Below are 17,047 nucleotides of genomic sequence, written 5' to 3'. Positions count from 1 at the left end.
AGAGACATACCTTTCCCTGTTATTGTCTCTATACTTCATACTGTCACTGTCCTTGTTACACTTTCAACCTCTTGTCCCATACCTACTAGTATCACACTCCTCACTAATATTACCATAATACCTTCTACCACTACTAGAGCTACTGCTAGGGGAAGATCTATCCGCTGAATCGCAGCTTCCATCTCTACCGCTACCCAGGTACTGCGCACGGCTATCAAACTCTGACACCTTTGCTACCTCCATCTTAATCCCGTTTTTCAAGTCCATGTTTCTACTCTCAGTTCTCAAGAATCTATCTGAATTGTTTGCCATCTCATGAGCCCTCAATGTTTCATGTAACAACCCCCAAGTCAAAATGGCGTTCTTGAAAATCTTGAACTCTTTTGTGTGTCCCCAAGAATGGCATGCCTAAGATGGCCCTTCACTAATCTGGCTTACCACGAAAGTCTCGACTCTTTTGAAATTTCGTAAGCATAGAGTAGTCTGATCATCCCTTTAGAAGGAAAGCTGGTTTTGTCTGCCAACGGTTCATGACTATCACCGGCTTCCAGCCTTTTTCTCATTGTCTCTGGGAGTCTGTCAAGGATCTGCTTACTGAACAGATTTGTGGTGCAGCCAAGATCTATTAGTAGTTGAGTGGCTTGACCTTCCAACTTGAAGTAGTCGAGAAAAAGTAGCTAAAGGCATGCGCTTGGCCGAAAGATTTTGCACATTATGCCTCTTGCACCGGCCTTTTTTTGGGGTGTGTGGCCTTTGTTCTTAGGGTCTGATTTGACCAAGGTGTCGAGACCTACCACTTTCAAGACAGGGCCACTGGTGGGAACCGCCACTTTCAAAGCAGGTTCCTTTCTCAAGTCAGCCCGGGTTAGTGCCCCGTTCTCTTTCTTCTGGGGAATCGGCGTACTACAACTGGCTCATTCCCAAAGGCCAAATTTATGTGTCCTGATCCTCTCCCTCAGCGTCCAGCACTTGGTAAGGGTTTCTGAGATCCAGTGCCTTGTCTAGTCTCCTGACCAATCGGTTCTTGGCCAATTTTAGGGTGATCCAACCGTCTTTCTGAGTCATCTTCTGCCAAGGAAGGGGTCTTCAACACCTTCTTGGCTAGTTCAAACCAAGAGCCTTAATGCTGTCAGTAGTAGACTCTACTGTCACAGCCTTTGGCCATTTCCCGGCATGGGTTTTTTAACGCTGTAGCTTTGCTTCCGGACAAACTCTTTTTTCCACACTTGGATGAAGAAGTCTGTTCAGTCATCAACTCCTTGATCTGCTCTTCCAGCTCCTTAACAGCTAGCAGCAGCTGTCTTAGTTCTGAGTTGTCTGCGGTCTGGACTGACTTGGCTTCCGCCACCTCTTTTTTATTCCTGCAGCACCCAAAGTGGTGGTGCTGCGAGTATTCTGTCAAGCTTTATTAGTAAAAAAAATTCCGCGGCTCTTACTGCATCAGCTAGTGTCGGTGCTGGCATGGCCAGTTAGTGTTGTCGGAAAGCTGCATTGTTCAAAGAGGTTGTAAAGGGCTCCTTGGCCAAGTTTCTCCTAAATGGCTCCGGCAGCTCAGCTTATGCAATGCATACCAGTCTTTTAATTTCTGATGCATGCTTCTGCAATGAGGTTTGGTTAGCCTTCTTCAAGGTGCTGAGTTCGACCTTCAAACTTTAATCTTCGAAAACTGGACAGATTTTTAACCAGCACAAAGGTTGGTTTCATCACGATTTAAGGCTTTAGCCCTTTGTCATCTATTTCGATCTTCTCCTAATCGCCACTTTTAAGGCAGGTAAAGGATATTCAATGAAACGAAACTGAATCGCTGCTAGTGTAGCCTTCAGATCCAACTTGACCTCATTGTTGCCACCAACGTAACAAATGCTGCCTGGCCTCTCATGGTACACTAGCTAACTCTCCTTTTTGAGGCCCAGCAACAATCACACAGTCACATGAGAGTAGAGTGCTTTAATATATATTTGCATATAACTGGCACAGTCGCAGCCAAAGGCTACTCAGCCATCACAGAAACAGTGTGTGTCTTTTATATGGTTAGCCTGCGACAAAAACAAGTATTACATAAGTCAGCATGGTCAAACTCATGATGGCGATTACATAAATTATAGTAAAACGTTAATTAATATTCAAGGAAAATTATATAATAAATGGCTAAATATAGATATGCGTACGTAAATGACAGCTACTGCTACCAAAAACTACTAAATAAAAATATAGGTTATTAAAATGGAGCAAATAGTGTCTGTGTGCTACGGCCACTGCAGTATCTACTTCTAGCAAACTAGCTGTGGATTTTGTGAGCCACAATGCCCTACAATATGAAATATTTTGGTCATTTATAACATTTAACTTAGTCCAATGTCGTCTGTAGTGTGCATTAAATATCTTAATCTATAACAAATTTTGTTATTGTTATACTTGTATAAATATTATTTATATTAACTTCCCTATATTAAATTTTTGTGGACTTTCTTAGTTATCAAGTAATAGTATATAAAACAAGAACTAAATTTTTATCTGTTTAAATGTTGACCATGTTGTCTAACTATGATTGATGAATTCTAGTTAATTAATAAGCATCGCAGCCATACGCCTCTCTGAGTTGTTGTATAAACAACTGTTATAGATTGAAAGAAGTTATTCCAGTATCATATAATTTTACTCCAAACCCTTACTATTACTACACCAAACATGACCACCAAATCAAATGTGCTAAGATCCTATATTACCTGCTTAAGCTCTAAGAGGACTCAGAAATAACTAAAGTCTATCAGTATTCTTACTCTCCATAACTTTCCCTTGCTCCCCCTCGCTTTCTCTCGCTCTCCATTGCTCTCCATTGCTCTCCCTCACTCTCCCTCACTCTCCCTCGCTCTATCTTACTCTCTCTCTCTCTCTCCCTCGCTCTACCTCGCTCTAGATCGCTCTACCTCGCTCTAGATCGCTCTACCTCACTCTCTCTCTCCCTCACTCTACCTCGCTCTCTCTCTCCCTCACTCTACCTCACTCTACCTCACTCTCTCCCTCACTCTACCTCGCTCTACCTCACTCTCCCTCACTCTCCCTCACTCTACCACACTCTACCTCACTCTACCTCACTCTAACTCACTCTACCTCACTCTACCTCACTCCCTCTCTCTCTCTACCTCACTCTCTCTCTCTCTACCTCACTCTCTCTCTCTCTCTCTCTCTCTCTCGCTCTCTCAAGCGAGAGAGAGCGAGAGAGAGCGAGAGAGCGAGAGAGAAAGAGCGAGAGCGACAGCGAGAGCGAGAGAGAGCGAGAGCGAGCTCTCTCTTTGCTTTTTTTACTTTCCATTACTCTACCTCGCTTGTCTTTGCTTTTTCTCGCTCACGCTCGCTCTCCCTCTCGACCCCTCGTGCTTTTTCACAGTCTTTCGGGCTCCCTCGCTCTACCTCACATTACCTTGCTTTCTTTCGCTCTCACTTGTTTACCATTGCTCTCCTTTGCTCTTCCTTGCTCTCCCCTGCTTCCTTTGCTTTCCTTCACTCTCCATCATTCTCTCTTGCTTTCCATCACTCTCCATTGCTTCCTCTCACTCTCCCTCGATTTCCCTCTCTTTCCCTCTATTTCGCTTGCTCTCGCTCGCCTTTGCTTTCTTTTGCACTTCTTTGCTCTACCTCGCTCTACCTCAGTCTACCTCGCTAGCCTCCGCTTGCCCTCACTTTTTCTCGCTCTCCCTTGCTCTCCTTCACTCTACCTTGCTCTACCTCCATTTTCCTCATTCCCGTGCTCCCTCTCACTCCCTCGGTCTACCTCGCTCCCTGGCTCTGTTGCTCCGTCCCTCCCTCGCTTCTTCGCTCTCTCACTCTTTTGCTACAGTCTACAGTTAGGAGTGTGCTGGTTAGGTTACTGCTTTGCAACATCAATATTTTACACATTTGTGCAAGATTAAAACAGATTACACAGACACCACACACATTCGGTGATGTATGTATGTGTACCACATTAGTCTTTGAGTGCTGATTATATAATTGCATCAGATTTGCGCTAGCACTAAGTTCTTCCTTCACACAAACTGGAAAAATATAAAACTGTCAAACAACAATTGCTAGTCTTAAAGGTCATGAGCTATTTATGTGCTTTTATGAGTAAGAACTTTAAATAAATGTTTGATTTTTTCTGATTGGTTAATTCTGAAATGAAACTACTTTTACTTTAGTCTTGTTGGTTCATTCATAAAAAAATTACATCGTTCATTTGTTCTTTTGATGTATAGATCTATTCTGATTTGGCAAGTGCTTTCAGTAAATATTTTGTAACCATTTTGAATATTTTTGTAGATTTCTGATGACTCAAAATATATATAAAGTCTTGTATCTGATGCAAATTACACCAAAACAGTATTGAAACCTGTAATGTACCAATGTTTGTATTCTCTGATTATTCATGATCATCACACCTGTATGTCAGCTGATGCAACACATTATGTGAATCAACAGTTTTTACAAGCTAGTGCAGAAATGTTTCCTTGTTATGCTTTCAGTGTGGCAATCTATAATATTGTTTATCTTATTGTGTGTCGTCTGATTCATTGCTGACTTGTTTGTGACAAAATCTTTCAGTGAAATAAATTAGTCTAGTCTAGCAAAGCAAACAGTCAAGAAGCTCCTTGTGCACTTCTAATGATAATTAACGTATAAATGAATACATTAAATTGGCGACGAAGGAAAAAGTTTCTACGCTAGACTGGTAAAAAAAAATGGCAGCAACAGGTGCAACCACAGCGTCAGCGGTTCCGGTGTTTGGCGGGAAGGTTGAGACGTATTTGGAAAAATTGGACAGTTATTATGCGTTCCACGGAACCAAACCGAAAAAGAAAAAACATGTGCTCATCATGGGACTGTCAGAAGAGCAATATGAAACGCTGGCCTGCCTAACTGCACCAAGGAAGCCAAAAGAAGTGGATGCAGAGGATTTAATTGAGCTGCTGCGAAGGCATTATGGAGCAACAACGAACAAGATGATGGAGCGGGCGAAATTCAGAGAGGTGAAAAGAAGTCCATCAGAGTCAGTTTCAGAGTTTGTGCTGAAACTACGATCTCAAGCTCGAACGTGTGAGTTTCAGGCTAATTTGGAAGAAAATCTGCTAGAACAGTTCCGGATAGGTGTCAATAGTAAGACAGTTCGGGACAGGATTTCAGCAATGCCAGCTGACAGACAAGCAGACCTTTCCGAAGTGGTAGCCATAGCTCGACAAGTGGAGATTGAGGAGAAATTAGACTCGATGAGTGTCACCACCCTACCTGCAGTCAATGTCTCAGCTGTAAGGAAGCAAAGGAGGCATGGTAAGAAATCGTCTACTCCTAGTTCTACTGTTAAGAAGAAAGCATGTTTCCGGTGTATGAGCGAGAAACATCTTAGCAGCAGTACAGATTGTCCAGCCCTGCACTGTAACTGTAACACATGCCACAAAAAAGGACACTTTGCGGGATCTAAATTCTGTAATGGAAAACCCAAAAGGTCTACTACCGTGTCCGCAGTAAACAACCCCGAGTCAAGCGATAGCGATATGTATGCCATTCAGCACATTAGAAGTAAGATGCCTAGATGCTACATCAACATTATGGGTGAGAGAATTCCATTCATTCTTGATACTGGAGCCTGCAGCAATATTATTGGTGTTGACACTTATAATAAGCTGAAGTCCAAGCATAGCATCTCACTGCAAGCTGTCAATGATGATGACAATCTTTTTGGCTATGGCGGCAAGAGAAAATTAGATTTGTGTGGGTCATTCAGTGCTATTGTTCAATGTGGTCATAAAACGGCACGTGCTATTTTCTATGTTTACAATGGTGTGGCTAAATGCTTGTTATCACATGAAACAGCTGTTAGTCTGTCTTTAGTGTCATATAGTGATAATGTTTTGTGTAACATTTTGCATGGCAATTCTGATGACATAATTAAAAGTTTTCCGACAGTTTTCCAAGGTTTGGGTAAGCTGGTAGGATATCAGGTCAAATTCCACATAGATCCTACAGTAGAGCCAGTAGCTCAACCTCTTAGGAGAATTCCTTTTGGAGTCAGGGAGGGGTTACGTAGGAAATTAGATGCTATGGTGGGTGAGGATGTCATAGAGCAGGTTGTGGGTGTCCCGTCCCGGTGGAGCAGTCCCCTGGTGTGTGTACCTAAAGACAATGGTGACATTAGGGTAACGGTTGACATGCGAAGGGCAAATAAGGCAATTACTCGTGAACGCCACCCCATTCCCACAATCAAGGAAATGCTTGCTAATTTAGAGGGAGGGAAGGTTTTCTCTCGCTTAGATATGAATCAGGGATTTAATCAGGTAGAATTGGAGAAAGAATCAAGGGATATTACCACTTTCTCCACTCCATTTGGCCTGTATCGTTACAAGCGGTTGACAATGGGAGTCAATGCTAGCCCAGAATGTTTCAGTATATCATCCAGCAGGTTTTGTCAGGTCTAGAGGGTGTACAAAACATGGCTGACGATATCTTCTTACAAGCTAGTTCGGTAGAGGAACATGATATAAGGTTGAAGGCTTTGCTTGAGCGACTCAGAGACGTTGGTATAACCTTGAACGCGAAGAAATGCCAATTCCGTTGTAGCAAGGTCAAGTTTCTAGGTTTTATTGTCTCAGATAAAGGTATATCGGCAGATCCTGAGAAAGTAGAAGCGGTAGTTAATTTCAAAGCCCCACAGAATGCAACTGAGTGTAGAAGTTTCATGGGTCTGGTGAACTTTGTGGGCCGCTTTCTCCCTGATCTTGCAACTGTGTCAGAGCCTATCTGGAGATTGATGCATAAAAATGTTGTGTTTCGATGGGCAAGTGAGCAAAGGAAAGCGTTTGATAAGATCAAACACTTGATGAGCAATGCAGAGACACTGGCGCATTATGATGCTAATGCTAAGACGAAATTAATTGCTGATGCATCTCCATTTGCTTTAGGGGCAGTGCTTGTACAGACACAGCATGGGGTTAACCAGGTGATTGCTTATGGTCATAGATCACTTTCTGATACCGAGAAGCGTTACAGCCAAACTGAGCGTGAGGCACTCTCATTGGTGTGGGCGTGTGAACATTTCAGGCTATATTTGTTGGGCACAGAGTTTGAGCTGATAACTGATCACAAGGCTTTGCAGTTTATTCTCAACAATCCTTGTTCTAAGCCAGTACCTAGAATAGAGCGATGGGCATTGAGGTTGCAGTCATTCAGGTTCAATGTAGTGTATCAGAGTGGCAAATCAAACATAGCAGATCCATTGTCTAGGATGGTGAATTGGGTTGGTGATTCTCCATTTATTAGCAATGTTACAAGTGAGAGTTATATGGAATACACAGCTCGTGACTCTGTTCCGAAAGCTATGACATGGGAGGAAATAGTTGACCAGTCTAATCAGTGTGAGGAAATCAAGCTCTTGAAACAGGCCATTTATAGCAATGATTCTGGGAGTTGTCCTTCCTCGTTCAAAAGTGTGTCTATTGAGCTTAGTGAGGTTCAGGGTGTTGTACTGAGAGATAAGAGGATTGTTATACCCAGAAGTTTGAGAGATAAGGCTGTGGAACTCACTCATGAAGGTCATCAGGGTATTGTAAAACCAAGCAGAGGCTACGAACCAAAGTGTGGTGGCCAGGTATTGACAGAATGGCAGAGAGCTATTGTAGGAAATGCATTGAGTGTATGACAGTATCTCAGCCAGATCCACCTCAGCAGGTGACAATGACAAAGTTTCCGGATAAACCATGGTCATACTTGAGTGCTGACATTTTAGGTCCTTTACCAGATGGTAGGTCAATTATGGTGCTTGTCGACTATTACTCTCGGTATTTTGAATGTGCATTTCTAGGCTCTACCAAGTCTGCAAAGATTATTGAGTTTCTAGACACCGTGTTTGCTAGGTTTGGGTACTGTGAGACTCTGAGAACGGATAATGGTCCTCAGTTTATATCAGCAGAGTTCCAGGGTTATTTACAGGCTTGTAATATAAAGTGGATATCAACTACCCCATTGTGGCCTCAGGCAAATGGAGAGGTAGAAAGGGTAAATCGTACGATTCTCAAATCCTTGAAAATTGCACATGGTAAAAAGGAAAATTTAGGCAAGGCTTTGAGGGATTTTCTCATGGCATACAGATCAACACCGCACAGCAGCACAGGTGTGGCACCATTTAGCCTTCTGTTTGGCGGCCGTGAAATGAGAACTAAACTTCCTGGTTTGTGCGGTGAAACTGATCCAACTGTTTGAGAAAGCAGCTGATTTTGATGCAAGAGCTAAGCATGTAAACAAAGAAAATGTAGATAAGCGTTTATCCAGTAAGGATATTGAGATCGGAGATCAGGTTTTAATGAGAAAAGAGAAAGGGGGAAAGCTAGATGGTAATTTTGAATCAAACCCCAAAACAGTTGTGGCTAAAGAAGGGTCTGAAATAATTGTTAGGGATGAGAGTGGGAAACAAACACATAGAAACTCCACTTTTGTCAAAGTTTTGCCTGACACAGTTCAACTGGGCCCTGGTAACCAAAGTACCTTAAAGGGGGCCAACAGAGCTGACTGTTCTATTCCACTGGCTCCTAACCATGACTCTACCCGACCACGTCACCCACCAGAGAGATATGGGGATATTAGGGTACATTAAACAGATTACAGTAGGACCTTGTGGAATTTGAAGCTGAAATCTTATTAGCCCTAGGATACTTTATAGCTAGTCTCATTTTATTCTGATTATATATATATTTTACACTGTGTGTTACAAATTAGCTTTGTTTAATGGATGTTTTTCAAATAACTGCTTACACAAATGTAGCTGTCTGATTTATGTCACAACAGGACTTAATGCCTGTAAAATTGGTAAGGGATGTAATGTACCAATGTTTGTATTCTCTGATTATTCATGATCATCACACCTGTATGTCAGCTGATGCAACACATTATGTGAATCAACAGTTTTTACAAGCTAGTGCAGAAATGTTTCCTTGTTATGCTTTCAGTGTGGCAATCTATAATATTGTTTATCTTATTGTGTGTCGTCTGATTCATTGCTGACTTGTTTGTGACAAAATCTTTCAGTGAAATAAATTAGTCTAGTCTAGCACAGCAAACAGTCAAGAAGCTCCCTGTGCACTTCTAATGATAATTAACGTATAAATGAATACATTAAAAAACCTCTATTTGTGATATGCTGTATGAGCATTTATTTCATGAGCTGTCTGTTAATTTTTCCGGGTTAGGTACAACTCAGAACCTGTTGGACAGTTCCAATAAGTTGGGTGCTTTGACAAAAACCAATCAAGCATGTGATACTGGCATGCAAAGATGTTACTTAAGTCGTGCTATGAATGCAAAATCTACATCATGTGAGCCATTGGGAGATCAAATTCTCTGCTTTGTCACTTAGCCTTGCAAACTGGTTTCAGAAGCACTAGCACTGCAACAGGGCACATTTGAGGTCAGCATATTTACACTGTTTACTTCAAAAGTTACACCGAACAGTAAGTACATATTTATGTTGATTTAAAAAGGTTGGTAGATGGAAAATGGGTCATGCTATATTTACACATTCTATTACAATTTCTGACAAACAGGAACTATTGTCAATCTAGCACATATTTTCGTTTAGTGATTATCAAAGTCCATCTTTAGTAAGGGTGAATGACGAGACTCTGTGTTTATCTCCTTTTCATTCTGGTTTTTCTTGCTGACTGTTTTGCGTCTGCCCATTGAAATATGGCTCTTTCCATTGCTAAACTAATATAGGATAAAAATATTGAAAAGCCTTCATCTTAGCTGTTTACCTTGTATTAGTTTAGCAATAGAAAAATTTAATAGTAGTTGATCATAGCGATCATAGTTCGCTAAGATTTAAAAAGCCTAGTAACGAAGAAACCGTTTTTTGTCTAAATGACCTCATTTTAAACTACAAAGCAGCCAAGTCAGTAAGAATGTTATGTATTAGATATAAAACTTCAAAAAATTTGCTCACCATACCTGCTTTTAAGGAACAAAAGGGCCAGCGATTGATTATTTGAACAAAGTTGAATATACATGTAGATTGCTGCTTGGAATCAATGAAAGTTTTTTGTAGCGTATAAACTTTTAACTTGGTTTTCTGTCACCGATAATTTTTTATTTAATTCGATTCAGAATAGTATAGATATTCCGGCTCACCTAAGGACACAACCTGATGTTGTTCAGTGCATCAGTCTTTAAATATTAAATTCGTTTCTTACAAATATAGCTGAAGGATGCTAGGCCTGTTGCAGCGAGCTAGTTTTGTAAAACGACATGGCGCTGATGTTGTGCTTGGTTTACCATATCATAATATGTATATATGTTATCATATGTACATATTGCCTAATTACATATTTTTAGAATTCCATTTTTCAATGTGTCAAACAAAAAATTCCATTTTACAAAAGCTTCATTCGGGATTTTTAGTAGATATTGCGCAGCCCAATCAAAGCAGTGAATGTTTACTGCCACAACGCTTATCCTATACATTGAGAATTGGGCAGTCAGCTTTGACAAAAACCCTTGCTTGCATGAATGCAAGCAAGGGTAAAAACCAGGTCTTGTCATGTAATCCCTTTAATATCTTCAAGTAGAGAATTGTCATGAAATTGTTACATTATAATATATGTTCAATTCATTGTAAGAAGCATTACTATCCACCCTAAAAACCTTAAACAAAATATGGCTACACCATGCAGACTATATATCTTATGGAATGCAGATATTATCATGGTGTAGAAAAAAAATTATTATTAAGACTAATCTCTTAATGAAATGATTGATAATTGTTCATCACACTTGTTCACAATAAAGAAAATTGACAACAGACACATTCTTGTTGATATAATGTAGGTAAACATGTAGCCAACTGTCTATAATGCAATGAGCATTGCATTGTTTTAGTTACTGAGGCTTCAACAAAACTTTGTTTGTTATAGATACTAGTTTTATCAGGAATATTGTTATGGTAACCTGACACGTTATTTTTAGTTTTTATAGGTAAATTGTAATGTTTCATATAATTCTCATGAGTGCATTTTCATGTTTCATCCAGTTCATTTCAGTTCAGTGTCATTTTACCTCTAGCTCTTAAAGGTACATTGACATGTTACCTCTAGTTTTTATGAGTACATAATTATGTTACCTCTAGTTTTTTATGAGTACATAATCATGTTACCTCTAGATCTTTATGAATCAAGGGTATCTTATGAGAGCAAAATACTAACTGAACTAATATAAGTAGTTGGCAGGATGTATCATACATGTAAGGGAATAATTTAACTCAGCAACAATTGTTCTATTTTAAGCTGATGTAACTGGTTGGTAATGCCATGATATTTTAGGTATTTAAAAACACTCGTGAGTATATTGATAGTGTGATGTATAGTGAACTGCGTCAGCCAATTAAGTGTGTAAAAATAAAATTTTATAGACGACAGAGCAATAAAGTGGTTAAACTTATTAAAAATATATTGTTAGCAGTTTATAAAGATTTAGTAATAATTATCTAGAAATAGCCTATAGAAAGTTATATTTGTGGAATCTTCATACAGTGAGTGATCTGTTACCCGCAGCAAGCAGTCACTATACAATTAACACTTTGGTGAGATTTGTAGTATCATCTTTGTGGGAGATAATGAATATGCCATGAAGAATTGTTTCAGTCTGGGTTCAGCTGTAAGGGTTGCTAGAACAACTGTACAGGCTTAAAGATGGAGATTGGTATAACATGTTCTGTTACTGCGCTAAGCAGCAGTACATTGTCAAATGCAATGGTTATTTAGCTAAAGACTAACAAACAGAGTTTTAAAACTACATTAACTTAAGACAGTATAGTAATAATAATCTACTTTTCATCAATTCTTTTGATGTTAGTAGGACAAAAGACCAGTTTTGGGAACAAACAATTTCATAAAGAAAGCTCATTGCTATGATGCATAGATGTCCTTTTTCTCCAAAAGACACGGATGAATGGTTAATATCAATGCTAAGACTAGCCAATGCATGAAAATAGGACAAATAAGCTTATGTATGTCGGCTCTTAAGCCTGGTTCCCATATAAGCTGCATGCTATCAGCGGTGAAATGAGCACTTACGCACTGTCAAAAGAGTCCGGCGCTGTGTAACTTTTGCATCGAGCTGCAAGCAAAACCTTCCCGAATTGCACTGTGGTCAGCACTTTTGAAACAGTTTTTCAATTGGCCATTTTTGTGTAATAATGAGCAATGCAGCTTTATTTGAACATAAGCCACCATGTCTAGGACTACAAGGGTTTTCCTTGGCGAAGTTACCACCAGGGTCTCACAGCCGACATTGGAACCACGCTTAACTTTCGTCATCACTTTTAATGCATCGTAGGACGTATTTTATAACTTTATAATGATACTAAGTGGTAAAACTCATAGTAAATATAGTATAATTTGTAGTAGTACTTACAGACCAATTTTTTAAGCTACAAGTCTACAGCAAAGAGTGCGTTGACTAGGCTACCACTTTATGACATTAATCTTACACATAATCGAATAAGGTTAAAGAAGATTACACAAATCCCACGCAAAGTCTGTGATGTATGTATACGTCCCGTCCCGCAATAACCTTTGAGCGGTAGTTATAAAATTACATCAAGATTGCACTAGCGCTAAGTTCTTCCTTCACATAAACTAGAAAATATAAAGCTACCTAACAACATTTGCTATTCATAAAGGTCATGAACTCTTCCTCTGTTTTCAAGAATACAACCTTTTAATAACTGTTTTAGATCTTTCAGCTGAAAACCGAACAAATTTAATATAGTTGTATAGTGTGAGGAGTATTGGGTGGTCAGTTGGTGATTGAATAGCCGCCACGAAACAGCATTCAGTATTTCAATGATTGACCAATCAGTGTGTAGCAGCTTTTGGCTGCATGAATCTTCTGTCGAGATATATAATTGGTGAAATATTTCAAGTTTTGCTGCTACTCTTTTAGAAGACCTCTGGAGCGTTACTACTTTTACTGATTGGCCCGTTCTAAAACAAAACTACTTTCATTTTAATACGGTTGGATCATTAAAATACTTCATTTTTTCATTTATACTTTCATTTTTATTGGGATTCAGCATAGTTTGCTATGATTTACAAATCCGAATAAAAAATATAGATCGTTGATACCCTAGATTACCTTATTTAGAACCACAAATCAGCAAAGTCTGTAAGAATGTTATGAATTAGACATGAAACTTTAAAACATTTGTCCACCATACCTACTTTTACATGTAACTAGCAAAAGTGCTAGAGACTGATTATTGTTTAAAAATGGAAATAAACTGCTGCTTAGAATCAATGGAAATTTTTTGTAACGTAAAATTTTAGAACTCGGTTTCCTGTCACTGATGTTTTCATTAGATTCTATTCGGAATAGAATAGATATTCTGGCTGGCCTAAAGACACAGTCTGCTCTTGTTGTCTTCAAATGTGCTCGGCTTTTAAATATTAATTACTACTAGATTTGTTCCTTAGAAATATAGCTTCAGAAGAATACTAGGTCTGTCACAGCTAGCTAGTTTTATATAAAGACATGGCGCTGATGTTGTGCTTGGTTCACCTATTATAATGTGTATATGCTCTCTAATTACATGTTTTGGAATTCCATTTTCCGATGAGTTAAACAAAAACTCCATTTTCCAAAAGCTTCTTTTGTGATTTTTTCTCGATATTGAGCAGCCCAATCGTAGCAGTGAACATTTCGTGCCACAGCGCTTATCCTACACAGTGAGAATAAGGTGATCAGCTGCATACATGAATGCATCCCAGGGTAAAAACAAGCTCATGTCATGCGAACTCTATAATACATTCAAGTATAGAACTGTGAAGGAATTGGTACTTTATAATATATGTTCAATTGTAAGAGGGATTACTAGCCATGCTGAAGACCTTAAAAAAATTGTGACTGCAACACACACCATATATTTTGTGGGATGTAGGTATTATTATGTTGTAGAAAAAATTACTATTATACAGACTACTCTCTACATAAATTAAATGATAATTGTCCATCAAACTTGCTCAAAGTATTGAGAATCAGCTACAAACACATTCTTGTTGATATAGGTAAATATGTAGTCAACTGTCTGCAATGCTCAAGGTAATGCAATGTTTTGATTACTTAGGCTTTAACAAAGCTTTGTTGGTTATTCATTGTAAATACTAGTTTTATCAGGAATATTGCAACGGTAAATGGTCACTTTACCTCTAGTAATTATGGGTACAATGCCATGTTTCCTCTGGTTTATTCAGGTACATTGCTATGTTATTTCCAGTTCTTATTGGTGTTCCTTTTAGATGTTATCAGTTCATTGTAAGATATATATTTGTGTTATGTTTCTGCACAGAAGCAATCAAATAGAGTATTAAATTAGAGAAATGTGGTTTATTGCACTCTCCAGAGACAACCGATTTGATAACAGAAAACCCAAGTATTTATATGTTTGGTCATAGAAAAGCTTTGTAAAAAGCTACAAGCATTATTAATAGCTATAATGAGACAGTACTATATAATATTAGCTTGTATAAAGCTTTAGCTAATAAGCATAATGTTTGTTTGCAAAGTACCAATAATACTTGGCACTTGCATGACACCTCCTCACTAAGCTAAAGATTCTTTCTGGTTCTCTTAGACCTTCGGGGTTTGTCTCTGCTATACTCATCTCCATCAGGTAGACGAGGGTTGCGTGGTCTTCTTCTAGACGGAGGTTGCTCTGTTACAGTTGTAGGGGCTGGTAGTTGCAGTTTTGTCTCCTCTGTTATATCAGGTTTATCTCCAGGGTCTTGATCTTCTTCTGTTGAGTATCTTGGTCTGAGTTGTTCAACATGTCTTCTCCAAGTAGGTCCCTTTGGTACCACTTTGACATTGCGACTACGAGTTCCATATATCTTAGTAACAATGGCTGGAACCCATCTAGGTTGTCTGTTGCGTCTAGGTCCATGATACAAGGCATAGCATGGTGCTCCAAGATTGTAGCTGTGTATCTTGCTAACTGTCTTTTCTGCAGATCGGTTGACTTCTCTGGATTGATGAAACTGTGCTATGTGTGTGGGTGATGGCAATAGGGTGTCAATCTTGCATCTCATCTGTCTTCCATTCAGCAGCTGACTGGGAGAGTATTCTGTAGGAAGTGGTGTCCTTCTATAGTGCATCAGGAACTGTTGTAGTGCAGATTTAGGTGGGAGTGACGATTTCTTCATGGCTTGTTTGAAGGATTGTACTAGTCTTTCAGCTGCGCCATTTGTAGCTGGATGGTAGGGTGCTCCAGTGAGGTGAACAATGCTTCTCTCTTGACACCACTGCTGAAACTCTCCTGAGGTGAAGCTGGTAGCATTGTCAGTGACTATGGCGTGAGGGTATCCAAAGTGTGCGAATATCTCCTCTAAGATGTCTGTGGTAGCTCTGGTAGAAGTAGATGAAGTCCTGTGTATGCATGGATACTTTGAGTAGGCATCTATCATCACTAGCCATTGGCTGCCCATGAAGTTTACTGCATGATCTACGTGAAGACGACTCCATGGCTTCTCAGGTAGCATCCAGGGATGTATAGGATACTTCTGTGGAAGCTTCTGGTGTTCTGCACAGGCAGTGCACTGTCGGCTTGTCTCCTCTATATCAGAGTCAATGCGAGGCCAATAGACAGCAGTTCGAGCTAGCTTCTTCATTCTTTCCATTCCAAAGTGTCCAAGGTGAAGGATCTTTAATACTTCCTGTTGTAACTTGACAGGAATGACTACTCTGTTGCCATATAGAAGACAACCTTCAGTGATAGAAAGTGAATCAGAGATCTTGTGGAAGAGTGACAGCTGAGTCTCCTTCATCTCTTTGTTACCAGGCCATCCTTCTGCTGTGTAGCGCATTACTGTGGCTAGTGTTGGGTCTTTCTTTGTCTCCTTTGCTAGAACATTGTAGTCTGTAGCGTTGAGCTGTTGTCCAATAGTGTGAATAGTGCATACAGTATCAACATCATCCTCATCTTCTCTTGCATCAAACTCTTTATCAGGTCCAACTGGCAGTCTTGAGAGGACATCTGCATTTTGATGATGCTGGGTAGATCTGTATTCTATGGTGTAGTCATACTGATTTAGTACCAGTGCCCATCTTGCTAGTCTGTTGGCTGCTAGAGCTGGAACTCCTTTGGTAGGTCCTAGAAGTGTGAGAAGAGGTCTGTGGTCAGTTACCAAGATAAACCGTCGACCATACAGGTACTGGTGATACTTCTTTAGAGCAAATATGATTGAGAGAGCTTCTTTTTGTATTTGTCCATATTTCCTCTGTGTGCTGGTCAGTGTTTTTGAAACATTGGCTATTGGTCTCTCACTTCCATCAGGATAACGATGAAATAGTACAGCTCCCAGTCCAGTTTCTGAAGCATCACATGAGATTCCAATGTCAAGATCTGCGTTGAAGTGTGCTAAGACACTATCAGTTGATAGCATATCTTTCAGTTTGTTGAAGCTCTTTTCTTGTTCAGTGCCCCACTTCCAGGTCTCTCCTTTGCGTGTCAGTTTATGCAATGGTCCTGTGAGTTGTGACAGATTGGGTATGAACTTGCTGTAGAATTGTGTAGCTCCTAAGAAAGATCTTAGCTGAGTTAAGTCTGTTGGGACTGGCATCTGTTGTACTGCATCTGCCTTCTTTCCTTTAGTGATTCCCTTTGAAGTGAGTTTGTGTCCCAGATACTCTACTGTCGGTTGAGCAAAACAGCACTTGTCTTTTCTACATCTGAGCCCTCTTTCTTCTAATCTTTGAAGAAGTCGACGTAAGTTTTGTAGATGGCTCTCTGCATTGGCTCCACTCACTAGTATATCATCTAGGTATACTGCTACTCCTGGGAGGTCTTGTGTCAGTTGCTCCATGATTTCTTGAAAATACCCTGGTGCTGAGCTTATGCCAAAGGGCAACCTCTTCTGTAGTAGTACTCCTCGGTGTGTTGATAGTGCTAGTCGTCGTTGACTTTCTGGTGCCAACAATATTTGATTGTAGGCATCTGCTAAATCAATCTTTGTGTAGCAATAGCCTCCACCTAGTT

General features: G+C 39.8%; 1 protein-coding gene across 1 annotated transcript; it reads left to right on the top strand.

The window, feature by feature from the left end:
• Window positions 1-4,718: 4,718 nt before the first annotated feature.
• Window positions 4,719-5,551, top strand: LOC137402650 (uncharacterized). Its single transcript, XM_068089154.1, has 2 exons — window positions 4,719-5,409; window positions 5,544-5,551. Exons 1-2 carry the CDS (start codon window positions 4,719-4,721, stop codon window positions 5,549-5,551), a joined length of 699 nt encoding a protein of 232 aa, XP_067945255.1.
• The last annotated feature ends 11,496 nt before the right edge of the window (window positions 5,552-17,047 follow it).

The sequence above is a fragment of the Watersipora subatra genome, chromosome 8, assembly GCF_963576615.1.
Source record: "Watersipora subatra chromosome 8, tzWatSuba1.1, whole genome shotgun sequence".
Lineage (NCBI taxonomy): Eukaryota > Metazoa > Bryozoa > Gymnolaemata > Cheilostomatida > Watersiporidae > Watersipora > Watersipora subatra.
The sequence above is the reverse complement of the archived record's forward strand: the minus strand, read 5'-3'. Positions and strand labels throughout refer to the sequence as shown.